The sequence below is a fragment of the Cornus florida genome, unplaced genomic scaffold (assembly GCF_030987335.1).
Source record: "Cornus florida cultivar Cherokee Brave unplaced genomic scaffold, ASM3098733v1 CherokeeBrave_3.0.0_Hap2_Chr05, whole genome shotgun sequence".
Classification (NCBI taxonomy): domain Eukaryota; kingdom Viridiplantae; phylum Streptophyta; class Magnoliopsida; order Cornales; family Cornaceae; genus Cornus; species Cornus florida.
Window position 1 is genome coordinate 54,991,435 of NW_026775575.1, and position 16,828 is coordinate 55,008,262.

General features: G+C 35.0%; 2 protein-coding genes across 2 annotated transcripts; one reads left to right on the top strand and one right to left on the bottom strand.

Moving 5' to 3' along the window:
- Positions 1–396: 396 nt before the first annotated feature.
- LOC132306511 (putative B3 domain-containing protein At5g58280) lies at positions 397–10,783 on the bottom strand. The gene is made up of 8 exons (XM_059803920.1): positions 10,660–10,783; positions 8,803–8,892; positions 7,900–7,965; positions 7,674–7,769; positions 7,281–7,339; positions 7,039–7,198; positions 6,700–6,906; positions 397–976 (listed from the first exon to the last, which is right to left on the bottom strand). Exons 2-8 carry the CDS (start codon positions 8,878–8,880, stop codon positions 782–784), a joined length of 861 nt encoding a protein of 286 aa, XP_059659903.1. The 5' UTR covers positions 8,881–8,892; positions 10,660–10,783; the 3' UTR covers positions 397–781.
- A 4,733-nt stretch (positions 10,784–15,516) lies between these two features.
- Positions 15,517–16,488, top strand: LOC132309297 (methylesterase 17-like). The gene is made up of 3 exons (XM_059807617.1): positions 15,517–15,873; positions 15,974–16,114; positions 16,438–16,488. Exons 1-3 carry the CDS (start codon positions 15,517–15,519, stop codon positions 16,486–16,488), a joined length of 549 nt encoding a protein of 182 aa, XP_059663600.1.
- The last annotated feature ends 340 nt before the right edge of the window (positions 16,489–16,828 follow it).

Below are 16,828 nucleotides of genomic sequence, written 5' to 3' on the forward strand. Positions count from 1 at the left end.
ATGAAAACATAAACTCACTCTAGTTTATGTAGAAGGCTAAAATGTATGAGAAGCAAATTATGGGTCTTTTTAGAGTGCGAGGTGTGGCATGGTGTTGGGGAAGTGCAAAACAAAGTGGTGGGTGTTTGTCTGAAACATCGAAATGTGATCTGCAGTGTGAAATGCAGGGGGTGAAAAATTATTGCCATTTTATAAATGTTTTTGTTGCGTTGATGCTGTATTATAGCGCGATACGCTTGGTAAAGCATGTTTTTGTTGGATGTGTTGCTAGCAAAGGAAAACACCACATAGTGCTTGTTAAAATTTTAAATGTTGAGCATTGAAATAAAATATTTAAGTGGCTATTAAATTTTTTTTACTTGACAGTGAAGATTTGTTATTAAAGAATTTATTTCGAATTAAATTTTGAATTGAGCTATCATGTAAGCAATAAAGAAAAAAAAACAAAAACACAACGCCTAAGTTTGGAGACACTAATTTGAAATAATGGCCTGAATTTCACACTTGGAAAAATGAAAAAGAAGGAAATTTAAAGAAGGAAATTTAATGCCACAACAGCCTAAAACAAAAAGGGTATTGCGATGGGAATGTGCTATGCTCTGAGAATGATGGAACCCCAAATGTGTTTGCAACCAAATCTACCACACAATGTAAGTCGTCAACAAGTTCAACAATAGATCAATGTGGTAAAAACAATAGTTCTCTAACTAAACAAAAGCTCAAAATCAAGTCATTTTGAAGCCAATTTCCACCTATATTTGCACGTTTTTTTAAATTGCCCTCATCGTCGGTTCCTCTTCTTAGCTGCAATTTGGGATGAATTCTCATTTTTCTTTGCTCTTGTCGAACGCCTTGGTTGTGTGTCACTGGCTGGAGCTTCAGCATCTGATGCCTTTTCAGCATCAGTTTCTGTTTTGTTTACAATCGGCACATCATCTTCTTGCCTTGAACGGCGGGAAGCTTTAACTATGTAAACCTGCAGTGGCACCACATAGAGACAGTTGTTATAATGAAAATAGTATCTTGCTCCAGAAAAGAAAATGTTATAATGAATTAATTCGCCAAAAATGACTGATATTGGAGCCTACGAAAACATATGCAAACTAATTTAGTGAGAGTGAAAGAACAACAAACAAGATCAAGAAGTTACTGACACAGTACTTTACCCCCAAAACATACGAGAAGGACTGGAATGCAGTTACTCTATGAGAACTAAAGTACATACTTTAGATGTTACTTCTATGATTCTGAAACACATAACTCATACTTTCAAAAAGAAGGGTATATTTATCTATGGTAACAATAATCCAACTGCATCCTTCTGCAAGAATATGTAGCCTATATCTAAATCTTATTAAAATGTAACTCTCTCACACAGTATATATCAAATGCGAGTTTAATGTTTTATTTTTTTGCTTATATATATATATATATATATCATTTATCCACTACATCGAGGCTCAATGAACCAAGAGTTCAAGACCAAAGCCAATTATTAAAGCAGAGGTCCGTTACCTATATTTGAACCGTTCTTATAGTTAAATACAAAGAGGTTTTGATACTTCTCTAATTCTCAGTATTTTCTTCAATGACACCACAATATCATTCCACTTATCTTCCAACTTCTTAAATTACATGCTTTTTTTTAGATCAATCAAGTGATTATATGGTAAAGTAACAGGAAACTGACCCATATTACCTCTAACCTCTACTTATATTTCAAATTTTCAGAACATGGCTTTTAATAAAAGCTCAGATTTAACACCAGTATCTGAACCATTCTTATATTTAAATATATAAATTGGAAAGTGAGCCATTAACCTGGAAATGACTTGTATTACCTTTAAACTTCGATTTTGAAAATATTGCTTGTAATAACCACAAGATCACCAACAACCAATGTTACGGGTGCGTGTCAAGAGGTCGGATCCTTCTATTTGTCAAATTATATGACACGGGGACACAAATTAAAAGTGTCCAAAAATCAGAGACGAGTACTTGGACACGGCATATAGACACACACACAAATATATATATATATATTGTAGGCATGGTATAATTAGTTAAAATGAAAGACAATTTTAAAAATAAGTTACCTTTAAAAGCCTATTAGTAATTAACATCGTATTTATTGTACAACTGTTACTATTATTAATACTTATAAAATAATAAATTGTGGCTTACAGCCTGTGGGGATACAACTGTAACCCATATATTGATGGGTGGCCATATTGGTTACTCGGGGACTGTGGGCTAGAGCTGGTGGGTTACAATTGTCAGTTTGTAACCCACACATATAAGATATATCTCATAAGCACATACGCGGGTTTGGTGGATCAGTAGAGAACAAAAATAAAGTTACAACATACGCGTGAATAACACGCTCCAACAGGTCTTTTATTCGATGCAAAATACGCAGTGAGAAGGAATCGTTGTCTTCCTTTCAAAGCCCTCCCCAGTCACCATTTTTGATTCAGAGCTTCTTTACATCCTGCGTGTTCGTCTAACAGCCGTGTCCAGTATGCAACATAAAGGGTCGGACTCATTCCCGTGTCTATGTCATGTCGACACGGACACCCTCGCCGGTACCAGTGAGTCCAGGTAACACAACCTTAGAGTGTCCCTAGCCAACCATGGCCTAAGAATCTCTAGACCAGCCATGACCTAAGAGTCTCTACAATGTTCAAGAAGAAACTTTATTTCTAGCCATGGTTAGGTGTCTCGACCAGTGATGATCAAAGTCACCATAATCAAATAAAGTTTAATCCAAAGACTAACTTGAGGTCAAGAATGATATGGTCGACAATGGTCAGTGTTCAAAGATGCAACAGTCTAGGCATGGGTCAAAGTGAAGAATGGAAGGTGAGGAAAGCTCAAAATGGTTAGAATATCACAGACAATAACCTAAAAGAATCTGAAGCCTACAGGTACAAAAAGTCATGACAGATGAAAAGTCTCACTGACACGTGGGAAGGCACGCAAGCTTGTTAAAAGCTGAAAATTCCATATTTCCTCAGGCTAATGATGGTCAGACCAGTAAGAATGACTATAGTAGTGAGAGTCATCTCATTGGTCTAAAGAATTTTAGTCTAAATGAGCAAGGTGAAGTTTTAAAGGCCACATTTGAGAAGGAACTTCCAGCATGTATCATGCCCAAGATTGATAATGGCAATGATAAAAATGAAATGTGTGGCTGGAAAGAAAGATCTGAATCTTGACCAAAGCCATTCACACAGAAGTCATTCAAGTATATGACTCAAGACCTAGATTCAAGTCTTGACCATCATGGTCAGTGTAACTCTCGCGTCATGACCAAGACTCGTGGGGGTCAAAATGAAGGTGGACCAAATAACTCTTAATTGGTCAAAGAACAAGTTGATTTTGGCTTGAGTGATTTGAATTTAAGTCCAAGTAACCTTAGTCATAGTGACAAAGGCCACGATGGGGAAAATGACAGGCACACAAATTCAAAATTAAGTCTAAATGACTTAGTTGGAGCAAGAGAGGATTTAGGTCACGAAGACCTGAATTTTTATTGTCAAGACCAAAAGGATGACATCATTGATCATCAAGACCAAGCTTCAGAGTTGGATCTTGACGAATTAGATAAAGATGAAGAAATATGTGGTCATGAAAATTCATATCATCAAGACCAAGCTTCGGAGTATGGATTATTTTTATACTCTGGATTTATTAGTAAAATTTATGATTTTTAGACCTTTTCCATTTCATCTTGCAATAACAAATCTTGCTATACTGGACACGGCTGTTAGACGAACACGCAAGATGTGAAGAAGCTATGAATAAAAAATGGTGATTGGAGTCTGGATTTAGGGCTTTGAAAGGAAGAAGACGACAATTTCTTCTTATGCGTATTTTGCATTGAATAAAGGACCTGCTGGAACATGTTATTCATGCGTATGTTGCAAATTTATTTTTGTTCTCTCCTGATCCACCAAACACACGTATGTGCTTATCAGATATGTGTGGGTAACAAACTGACGGTTGTAACCCACCAACTCTAGCCCACAGTCCCATGCACTCTTGTAACCCATATGACCACCTATCAATATATGGGTTAGAGCCGTATCCCCACAGGCTGTAACCCACAATTTTTTATTATTATTATTATTTTAAAAGTATTAATAATAGTTACAACTGTACAATAAATACAATTTGAATTACTAATAGGCTCCAAAGGTAACTTATTTTAACACAGCGGTTAAAATTGTCTTTGATATTAACTAATTATGTCATTCCTACAATATATATACATGTGTGTGTATCTGTATGCCGTGTCCAAGTACCCGTGTCTGATATTTGGATACTTTTAATTCGTATCCCTGTGTCTTATTGTAACAACCCTCACCCTAACTAGACTTTTGGCTCCCCTGAATATAAGACTTCCGAGGGGTCACCCAGTATAAGCACGCTTAACTCTGGAATTCTGGTGGGTTCACAACCATCAGGGCTTTAAAATGCGTTGTGTCATAAAACGCGTTGAACTTGCCCCATCCACACTCAGACGATGTGGGATTGTGCACCTGTAACTCGCCCAGTGTGATAGTCTAATGGTGCGACCTGCACACGCTCACACACACCCGCCCACAAGGTCATCACAATCACATACTATTCGTAAACCCACCCTTGGGTATGCAACGCCTTCTAAGATGTCAAATTGACAATACAGAGGCATATTAGCCCAAGCTCAAACTCGCCCTTGGGTATACAAAAGGAGCCCTTAGAATTTCTGATTACAGGTTCCCATCAAATAGTTGCAGGTCTGGTAGTAACATGGGAATGCATAGCCATGACTATGGCCATGCCACCAATCAAATGAGGGAAACAAATGGTAGTACTAATTATAAAATGTTTATAAAAAAGTATAATTGATATATATATATATATATATATATATATATATATTTTAGTTTTATGATTGATGTCTTAAACATAAAAAAGTCTTCTAAATTTTTTTTAACTTCCCAAAGTGTCCAAGTACCCGTGTCCAATATTTGGACACTTTTGAGCCTTGTCCACGTATCCTGTAAATTGATATATTGACGAATCCGATCCCTAGATACGCACCTATTTTCGACACCCGTACTCGAGTCCAGGTCACATAGGTCACACCTATAATTTGATAAATAGAAAGATCCGACCTTTAGACACGCACCCGTGTCCAACACCCATACCCGAGTCCGGTTAACATTGCTCTTAGGTCATGGTTGGTTGAGATACTTTTACGCCATATTGGTCGAGACTCTTAGGCCATAACTAAAAATTCTTCATATCCTTGACTAACTTTGTTTTTCAATCATTATGATTGAGAATTATGACCATTGGTTAGTTGTTTCATCAACCTTTATGTTGGTTATGATCGCCTAAGATTTTCAAGCTAAGTCATTTCTTAGCTGAGAACTTAGATTGATCTTAACCATTGTGATTAGAAATTCATTTTTAGGTCCATGGTATGAGAGTTTATGTACATGACCATGGATTGGCATGAAATATAAATCTTGAAAGTCTCAGCCACATGACTTTTAATTTTGGCCATAATTTGGGTGTTAACAATGACATATACTAGTTGGCACGAAAGCTGTGAATTCTGAACCACAAGGTTCAAACAGAAAACAAGCTTATAGATGTATATTATGAAAGACTAAGAGCAACTCCAATGCCCTCTTATTTGGGCCTCTCAAACTCAAAATATGAGAGTTGGGTAAAAAAGGGCCTCTCCAATGGGCTCTTCTTTGAGCTCTCAAAATTTGAGATTCTCAAATTTCTTCTCATATATGACAGCTGCCAAAATTTTTTGGCAAGTCTCTCATTCCCAAAACGGTGCCGTTTCTCACCAATCATCACCCACTCGCATCTCTATATGTATATTATATATATAATATACATATATACTATATATAATATATATAAATTTCCGAAAAAAAAAATTATATAAAAAAATTAATTCACAAATAGTGGTAAAAAAATTATAAAAATTTTATTTTTTTTGGGTCCTTTTTTGACCAGATATTTTAGATTTGTACTTCTTTTTAATTAGGTTTAATTTTAGTTTCCTTCTAATGTCTACAACTTGACTTGGAATGTGCCTAATATTAATATTACTAATGCAAATATGAATGGTGGGAATGGTAGTTGAAAAAGAATAGTGATTGTGTTAAAAAATAGCATTTTGCGTGAAATGTACCATTGGAGCAGAATTGCTAAAATGTAATATTTTGGTACTGTAGCACCTGTCGAAATATAGATTTGGCATGCGAAAATAGATTTTAGCATTGAAGATGCTCTAACATCTTATGAATAAACTTTATATCTTATGACATAGTTTAATCAAATTATAAATTATTAATAATCTTAGCCCAAGGGTACAACTGTGTTTCGCAATGTAAAAGCCTCAAAAGAGAAACCAAGACCAGAAACTCCATTTGTGATGCATGCAAGAGCCTCTCATTTTTTAAGGCGTGTATTATAAGGATAGTGAAGCTTATAAAACTCACAGTATCATGGTTATACGAACAACAAAGGGAGACAGGTTTTAGAGGGCATTATCATGATAATAATGATAAAAAGGCAATACAACATTCTCTATAATCTACGTGTGGTACAAATATAGAGTTGTCGAAATAGTACGGTACAAGAACATCATGTCTACAACAATAACGTATAAGCGTATGAACTTACCTTAAATCTTGATGGTTCGATCAATTCGAATACCAAAGCATCACCATCATCCAATTTATGATCCAATGCAAATGCTCTCCATCCACCACTAAGCCCCACTCTCGCGCCTATGTAAATTGCCTCATATTCTGCCCCATTCTCATCCTCTAATGCGATTTCTATTGTGGATTTTGGGAGATGCTCCTCACAGAATTTAGAAGGTAGCCCCTTGTTATCACAGCAAAACAAGTGAACAAATGGAGTGGTAAAGCAAGGTGAAGATATTGTTTATAGAATCAATGGGATAAAACTGTGCTAATATGAGGAAACCATAAACAAAAATCTTTTATTGAGACTTACCAGCCAAAAACAACTATAAACGTGAGATCGAACCATCGATTTAACAAAAGAGGGATTTTCAGATTGCAGATTGCTTTGTAGCTTCTCTGCAAACCTAAAAGCACGAGCTCTTTCTTCATAAGAAGCACTTTTAACTTCATTTAATGGTCTTGCAAGGTAGCTGGAATTCCAATAATATTGTTTTTACCAAATGGAATAAGGAAAATGTTTTCATAAAATAAATAAATAAAAATCAATTCAACCTTGCCCATGACGAATTGAACTTTGATCTCTTCCGTAAAGGTGGAAGGCCAATGTCAACCTGTTATGAAAATGGATAAAAGTAAATTATTTTTGATAATCTGTGATGCTTAAAAAAAAATCATTAAAAAGATAGTAAAAATTATCAATTAAAAAGGATGATAGAAAAAAGGGAAGAGCAAACATACTGATAGCAATATTATTTTCTATTTGAGTGTACAGTTTGTAGACAATTGACATGAACATTTGAATATCATAAATTAGGATATCCAAAACATTTCTTCATAACTCATATTTTGACAACTAAGAATCATCCCCTCTTTCTCAAATTCTTTTCAACTGTAATTGTGTGTTATAACATATTGTTAACTAGCATTTAAAATAATAATTCTTACTTCATCACGATATGAAGGAACTGGGTTGCGTGCACGTGAAGAACGTCTTGGCTCCAATAAGTAAGCGCTTCCTGATAAGGGTTTTGTGTGGCGTTGCTGCATCATTCATATATGCAAAAACACTAATATGAATGACCATAAACAATTATGGTGCAATACTGCCACATTTACAAATAGCTAAATTTTGCTTAATCTACAAAAACAAATGGGAAATACGTATGTTCACCTGGGGCTTCTTCTCAGATTTTTTGATATCAGATAAACTTCTGGAAATCTTCAAAATCCCCAAATCCTTCAACAACAAAGACATAGTAGTATACAAATAAGTAAGTGTTCTATAGTAGTTTATTAGCAATCTACAATGGAAATAAATCATAGGATATAGTAGAACAAGTAAAACAAGTATTATACTTGTATATAGTCCAGGAGTTTCTTGATGATCTGCTAGTGATGTAAATCTCTTCATATCTTTCTTCTAATTCTTGTGATTGGTGTACTGATATTAGTAAATGTTGACAACCATCTACTCTAAAATCTTAAGCTATTAGACCCCCCCCCCCCCCCCCCCCCCCCAATATGTGGCCTGCAAGAGTCTGCTTTTGTTCTAACACGTGTTCCAATTTTAAATCAGGGTGGTGGGGAGATTTGAATACAGGATTATCTTGGCTCTGATACCCTATTGACAATCATCAACTCTAAAAGATTAAGCTATTAGAGAGGGTGTAACTTAAAAATATAAATCCTTCAACAGTAAACTATTGGGAACTTAACATATTAAGACGAGAGAGGGAGAGATCGTGAACCTTGGTCCCCAACACATTAAGATGAGGGAGGGGGGGGCGAGGGGGGAATGGTGAGGCACAAAGGGATTATGAGTTCTGCACTCTCTTTTGGCAGTGCACTCTAAAACATAAACCATTTATTAGCATGGAAAAAAATGAGTTAAAAAATTTGCAAAAATTAGTTGCCATTAAATCCGTGTCTATCTTTATTTGATGTCGAATGCATGTGAACTCACTGCTGTGATTTAGTGTATGCATGCATAGTGTAGGTGTAAAATGAGACGATTTAATGAATGTAAAGTTCAGAATAACAAAATATATATTGGTAAAAGATCAAGCTGAGTAACCTCAAAACGCTTTTTATTGTCTTGAAGTCGTTGCTTCCGAACCTCCTCATAAGTGTTGGTGATTTCTTCGTTGGCCATTGTTTGCTAAATCTAAATGAAGAGAAAGAAAGACAAAACAAACATAGAGCAGAATGTTCACGGCCCCATGATTACAGAAGGTTGCTATGTTTAACATTTAAAATTGAAGGGAAAAACAAACACTAGATAAACTATTCTCAGTTGGGCAATAACATTAGTTCCACTGTACTTCATGCATTTGCATTTGGAATTTCACAAATTAGGCAATAATATCATTACCTAGATTAACAAAAATGATTTGATTAGTACAAAACTGGAGTGTGATCATTTGGAAGAAATCAAAAAACACAGTGGCTCCACAATAGTACCTTGGCATTAATATCAATGTCTTCAAATGAAAGAAGAAGTAATCAACATATCAATACTTAATAAATTGACGAGTCTTCTTGTCAAGATCTTCTCAAACAATTAACTGGTTATCAAGCAATAATACTCTAAATGATCTTACGCATAATTGAACAATCGATTGATAGAAAACGATAATCCCATTCCTAAACTCTGACTTCATCTAAAACTCACTCACTCCAAAAGGAACTGAAAAGCATAACTAAATGATAGGCATTTACTATATATCAAACCAAAAAATCAGTTTGGGTGATGACCCTTGTATGGACAGGAGCATGCCTGCCTATTTAGAAAGTATTGTGTTGAAAAAGTGAAGTCAGGATAGAACAGTAAACGCGAGGAATGAGACCTCCAATGGTACCCACTCTACTAAATAAGTTTGCGAGCAAGGGACATACTGAACACCTACCTTTCCAACTGATTTCAACACGAGGACCATGATATCTTCATATTCATGTTAGTATGTAACATTTTGCAACAATTGTGAACAACAATCTGCAAAACTAATGCAGAGTTTCTGACATTGTTTGCTGGGACACATTAACAAATAATTGAGTCACATCTACAAACAAATTTTTTTATCCAGAATGGATTGGAGATGTCTTATGATCTGTTTGGATTGAAAGATGAAACTTTTGATGGAAGAAAAGGTAGGAGAGAAAAGGTATATCTAGGAAAAGGAAGGAGGTTTTCCCTCATATTATTTGGTTGAGAAGGAAAGGGATATTGAATGATTTGACCATTATACCTATCAATAGTTGAAAAAAAAATTTAAATGATGAAAGACAGCTAAAAGGAGAGGAAAGTTAAAATTCAAAGTTGACCTTTATACCTGCCAATAAAGAACAATTCCTCCTCTTTTCAATACTCTTTTGGACTAAAGTGGAAAAGTGCACACATAGGGTTGTCTTTTGGGGATCTTCAATGAAATATTACTTATCAAAAAAGAAAAATAAAAAAATAAAAATTGAAGAAGAAGAAGAAGAAAGTGTACACATAGGAGGGACAAGGGAGAGCAAAGAGCTACTCCCTCACGTCAACGAAAATAGGGAGCTATTTCTCTCCTTCCCCCTTTTCCATCTTCCCTTATTTTTTCCCCCAACCAAACACGATTTAGTGTTATTCCATATTTGCATATGTATTTGTGTGTGTATATACATATGTATCAGCAGTGTGATTACTAGTACTGAAATTGACACTAGAGAAACTACTATTTTGAAATAAATTATTCTATTTCAACACCCATAATGAGTTCAAACATTTGGGTTATTTCTGACTATGTAGACAACAATATATAGATACACGCACAGAGGAATGTTAAAGATTATTAATTGATTTGTGCAGTGGGTTTAAACGATGAAATTAAATAGCAATAGAAGTGTGATGGTGTAATAAGAATCGAAAGAAACATGTTAAAGGGTTCGAAGATCAAACCTGATAAATTAATATATTTGGGCTTTTTGCTCAACGAGATGGATCTATTCAGTTGCAGAACAAACGTCAATGATCAACCTGTAGAGTGCTCTGAGAGAGAGAGAGAGAGAGAAGCAGAAGCGGCCTTTCTGAAATTTGAAATGAGGTGGCAGACAGCTTCGGTGTTTGTGAACCATACGTATCCGTTGGGACTGCTTTATTTCCTCAAACGACATCGTTCGTCAGCCTCAAAAAATTTAAAAATCCCAAAGAGTATTTTTTTATTATTATTTTTGCCCTTTTCTAAAATATGTACAGTACTTACTAGATAGTTTTTTCGTTCTTTTTTATAAAAAAAATAATGATGTAAAATGCAAGTGAAAAAAATGAATTGTTAATGTCATTTATGTCTGTTCATTTTTATTTTTTAATTTTTTAATGATGATGTAAAATACAAGTGAAAAAAATGAATTGTTAATGTCATATATGTCTCGGTATATAAATCAAACTTCTTCTTTTTATTTTTATTTTTTATAGACATGCTTGTTGTCACATTCCTCTTTTTATAGACATGCTTGTTACAAATAATAACAGTAAATAAGTTGGATAACCTAATTGGTTGAGACATTCACCTGAGTTAAAACTCACACCATTCTAGTCCTTTCCTTTCCTTTTTGAGTTAAAAAAAAAAAAAAAGGTTTCAACCAATAATTAAAATAATAAATTAAGAATCAAAATTTTCTGCAGTTCAACTCCTTAAAAAGTGGAATCAGGCATGCTATTTGTGTTAATTTAATTAGTCATTATATTTACCAAAAACAATTATTATTCATTATAAATAATAAAGGAAGGATCATTGCAAAATCCCCAAATTCTCGGATAATATATGAAAAACAATGTATTCTTGATTAAAAAGGAATCCCACACGTCTTCCAGGTCGGTTCAAAACATTTTGTGGTAAAGAATGGGTTAGGGCAAGACTAGAACTAACAAATTTTTTATGTATATTATTGATCGTCACGAAGAGTGTTTTAAAGAGTAAAGATTGAATCTTTGAATGAAAATAACTGAATAAAGGTACATGTTCCTAAACCTTTTTAATGTATAAAGATTGAATCTTTCAAAGAAAATGAGAGTTCTAAGTTAAACTTATTCGAGTTCTCATCGACATCCTGAGTAGTGTTTTAATGAGTAAAGATTGTATTATTGAATGAAAAAACCTCAATCAATGTACCTTGTATGTCACTGGACCATTTTAATGTTTAAAGATAAAATTTGTGAAAGAAAATGAGAGTTCAACATTAAATGGTTTGAATCAAACACAAAACAACAAAGTTTTGATTGTAGCAAGTGTTTTCAATTTCACAAGTTCACAAACACCATTCTTAATTTAAGTTGTGCGTACACACCCTTAGCCCACTCTTTGACATCTTTTTAGATCTGGGCTCAGGCCCACACTTCTAACCACCATATCATTTACCCCTATCAGATATTCGTATATGTGTGTGTGTAATAAACACATGCACACACAGATTTGGAAATTGCTATTGCTATCCAAATGCGGGAAAGTTAGTTGGGCCTCGGAGTGATTGTTTATGGACCTTTTAATGGCGCCAATCTATCATCTATCCTAAGTCCTACACTTCCTACCCATTTGACAGTGTCGCACCCCCAAATTCCCAACCCCCTCACATGCGAATGATGCAAATGGGTTCCACCAACCACCCTCAATCTTGATCAAACTATATATATGCATACGTGTGTGTGTGTGTGTATAATCAAATCTTGCACCGTCTTATTTGTTGGCCATTATCATATCATATTGTGGTAAGCTCACATGTCCAATCCTTCGTTTGTAATCTTGCAACAGTTTGGTAATTATATTTCACATTTTGAAAAGGCAATGAGGTCGTCTTTTATACATATCATGCACATTTAAGCAACTTAGGGTTTGGACTCCGCTAGTAGTGTGGATGGACCCTCACTACGTTACCCCCCTCCAATGGCCTATTGTCTTTGCACACCTACCCTATCAATTCCTCTCTCTTGTTTGTTTTATAATTGTATCTCTGTATTAAATCCTAATTTGTGTGAACAAGTTATTTTGACCATATATGATTACAAATAGTCTTTTAAATTAATTATATGTAAGGTACATCCCAACAAACTCCATTTTCAGATTAGTAAGAATAATTTTTGAAAATTCTATACGATTTAAAATATATATATATATATATATATATTGTATATCACTTTGAGGATTGATTTATGTGATGATAATCAAACCAATATTAATTGTGAATCAATATTGTATCATCTTCTTATAAGTTGGACATTCGGAATACACCATTACCATATTTATCATAAAAACAAGCTAGATGGATATTTTGTCAATAATAATAATTTTATAAACTATATTTATTCAAATGTATGTCAGTATGTGAGTCTTGTCCACAGATAAACTTTCTTTAAAAATGAAGATTGTAACGAAAGAATCCTTCCTTTTTAAAAAAACTAATTAATTAACCACGAGTCCACAGAGGAGTCTAAAATTGAAATTGATTATAGTAGGAAAAAAAAAAAATCAAAGTGAGAAAGCAATGAAGCAATTGATAAAAGAGGAGCGAAATTGGTATTTGATTGGCTGCTGGGGGGACCAAAGGAAGATTTTGATTCGAAATGCAGAGGATGTTGAATGGTGTGGGACCCAGGAGTACAAATAATGTCAGATTCGTTGCCTTTAAGGGACGAACACCATCAACGTCAGCCATTATCACACGTGGCCCTTATACTATTTTAGGAAACTACTCCTCCGTATCACTTTAAAGGAAGTCACCGCCGTCTATTGGACTCTCTCTCTCCTCTCTCTGTCATCGCTCATATGCAGCAAAACTTCACACTCACGTGTGATCCACATTATTCCTATCTATTAGGTATTCATGTCTAAGTGTTTTTATTTAAATAAACCCTAATATCATAATAAACCCTAATATCATTTTCATACGCAAAAACTCTAGCGTCACACTTGAATCTTCTTTGCCACCCTCATTAACCCTGTTCCTGCTTTCTTTGCTATAAAATCACAGACAGACCTTCAGCTCTCCTCCATCATTTCCTAACTGACGCCCTCCAATCTTTTTCAATTGCCTGGCCCACCAACTCTCTCTGGTCAGTAGACAAACTGGAGGGTTAAACATCCATTTCCTTCTTCCTTCTCCAACTCACTTATTTCGCTTCCAAAGGAATTATAAAGGAAAAACACAGTCTATCCTGTTACACCCCCTCTTTCTCTCTCCTGAACTCCCAAGCAAGCTGGCTCTTGAAGGTCTCTCAATCTCGCAGCGCATTTCACCACCTACTTTACGCCCTAGCTTCTCTCTCTGTGTTCACTGAGCTTTAACGGAGAGAGCGCTTGAGCGGACTGGGTTTAATTGGGTTTTTCTTTTAATCTCGTTTAGCTACTATGTGTTGAAGCAGGTAATGAGCTCCATTTATTTGTTCTGTGCGTTTTCTTTTATGTTGAAAGTTGCTTCCTTCCGTATTTTGATGACCCTGTTTTGTGTGTGAGGATTTGTTTATTATGGCATTTGTTATGCTGATCGAATCAATCAACTCAGCCTTGTGTCACTAAATTATTGGTTGGCTTCTTAGAAACAATATTTTTTTTAGGAATTTCTTGTACAATGTTTTTTGGTCTTGAATATAACTTTCTATTACCATCTTTTCGCTTAGATAAGAATTGAGAATCGGAAAATGATTGGCTCAAGCTGTCATATAATCAACTAGATATACAGAGGGGGCTGTCTTTTACTTGTTAAAAAAAAAAAAAAAACAAAGGCAGAGAAGGGCTGGCTTTCAAGTCTTTGTAATTCAGTTTACTGAATTTCTTCCAATTCCAAGATGCTGATTTGGTAAAGTGTATGTAGAACTTGGGATATGAATCTACTGATTTGGGACATAATTTTTATCACATGAATTGTAAAGTTTGTGTGTCTTGTGGGATTGTTCACCAGCATAGTTCTTATGTTGTAACTCTGCAACAAAATGATATTGTCCATTTTACAATTTTTTTCCTCGTCTAACTTAAACGATAGTCAATTTCATGATTCTATTTTTCCGAAAGGCATATTTATTTTCCACATTTTAGTTCAGTGGAAATAACAAGAATAATTGGACTTCAGAAAAGGTAACATTTTTTTGTTATTCCACTGAAGCCCGTTATTATCAAATTAACTCATAAAACTTGAATGGAAAATGACTCTAATGCATGTCTCACTCCTAACTATTTACTCTCCATTTTCGTAAAAAACTCCGTCATTCCAGCTAACTACTGGCACACATTAATACACAAATGACAATTAATTTTGGAAGACTAGGTCACATGCATGATTAGGTACAGAAAATAAATATTCTATCGTTTTCTCATTTGGCTGCACTATTACTTTAATCCATTATTCCATGCGTTACTCCCTATAATTTAAAATAATGAACACCTAGTTTCGATAATAATGCCAAGTCTCACTAACTGTCTCTCTTGTTTCCACTTTTCATTTCTCATTTAACCGAGCAGATATTGGGTGAGTGAGGCAAATCGAGTCATCGGTATTACTGAATCAACCACAATACAATTCATTGAATATGGACATGATATGTCTGGCTCACTGAATATCTTTTCATAAGCAAAAACTCTAGCGTCAAACTTCAATCTTCTTTGCCACCCTCATTAACCATGTTCCTGCTTTCTTTGCTATAAAATCACAGACAGACTTTCAGCTCTCCTCGATCATTTCCTAACTGACGCCCTCCAATCTTTTTCAATTGCCTGGCCCAACTCTCTCTGGTCAATAGAAACCCTTTCCAAAATTCTCTACATCCAAAATGTCCCAAAGGGTTTTAATTACATTTCTCTTCCTCCTCTTTCTTGTTCCTCTCCTTCTATCCTTCTGTGTTTGGTACAGAAGTACTGAATCAAGTGATGAGCATGGTGACTACAGAAGAATTATGAAAGCAGTGGCATGCCCGAAGCCACACTTTGTTCTAGTGCATGGCTATGGAGGTGCAGCTTGGGGTTGGTACAAAATCAGGGCCCTCTTGGAGACTTTTGGCTACAAGGTCACATGTCTCGACCTCAAAAGTGCCGGTCTCGATCGCTCCGATGCTTGTGACATTCATACTTTTGAAGAATATAACAAGCCTCTCATCAATTTCATGGCGAATTTGAGTGATCATGAAAAGGTATCCTTTTTAACTATTATTTTTTCTAATTAATGTGAAATATTGGAGTTTATTGGATATCGGATCACACAGTTGTACATATTGGTTGTATATGTTGTAGGTTATATTGGTAGGGCACAGTGCTGGAGGTCTGAGCCTGACAGACGCGAGTCACAAGTTTGGTAAGAAAATTGGGGCAGCGATATATGTTGCAGCTACAATGTTAAAGCATGGATACATGACAGACCAAGACAAAAAGGATGTAAAGTTTCTACTAATTACTACTTTTTATATGACCTGCATTTTTAACTATTATTTTATTTTACTGCATAACATGAGGGTGTTATAGTTATTTTAAATTTAAGGGTATTTTCACCAAATTATAAATTAGAGGTGTTTAATATCACACAAGAAATTTTCTGCACTATATCGAGAGTATATATATTGGAAAGTTTTTTTCACTGAAAAAAAAAAAAAAAAAAAAAAAAAAAAAAAAAAAAAAAAAAAAAACTATTTGATGGACAATTTATCGAGTGCAAGTAGAGTTTTTGACCTCTTTAGTCACCAACAGTGTTTCATCGCCAGCTTCAGATGATGAAAGGTGCTCGGTGCCCAAACAGAGCAACACTCATCTGAGATGTGCTAGCTAGGTGGGCTTGCCCAAGTGGGCTAAGTCATTAGTCAACAACATTGTTCTGTTGGGCCAATTCATTGGGCTGCTTGGAAACAATTTGGGTCACGTCACTCTATTCCTCAACTTTGCAACCAAAACAACTATCCAGACTTTACATTGACAAACTAGGGCTGTGTTTGATGGTCAAAATGAATTGAATGGCTTCGCTTTTACATAGTAATTGATGCATTCCCACCAATTTCGATGTGGGCCATAACAGAAGACAAAACACCCTCCACCACAAAGTACTGAATGTTAAGCTTTTTAAGTAGAGACTGTTCCTATGAGTTTCCTTAAAATAAA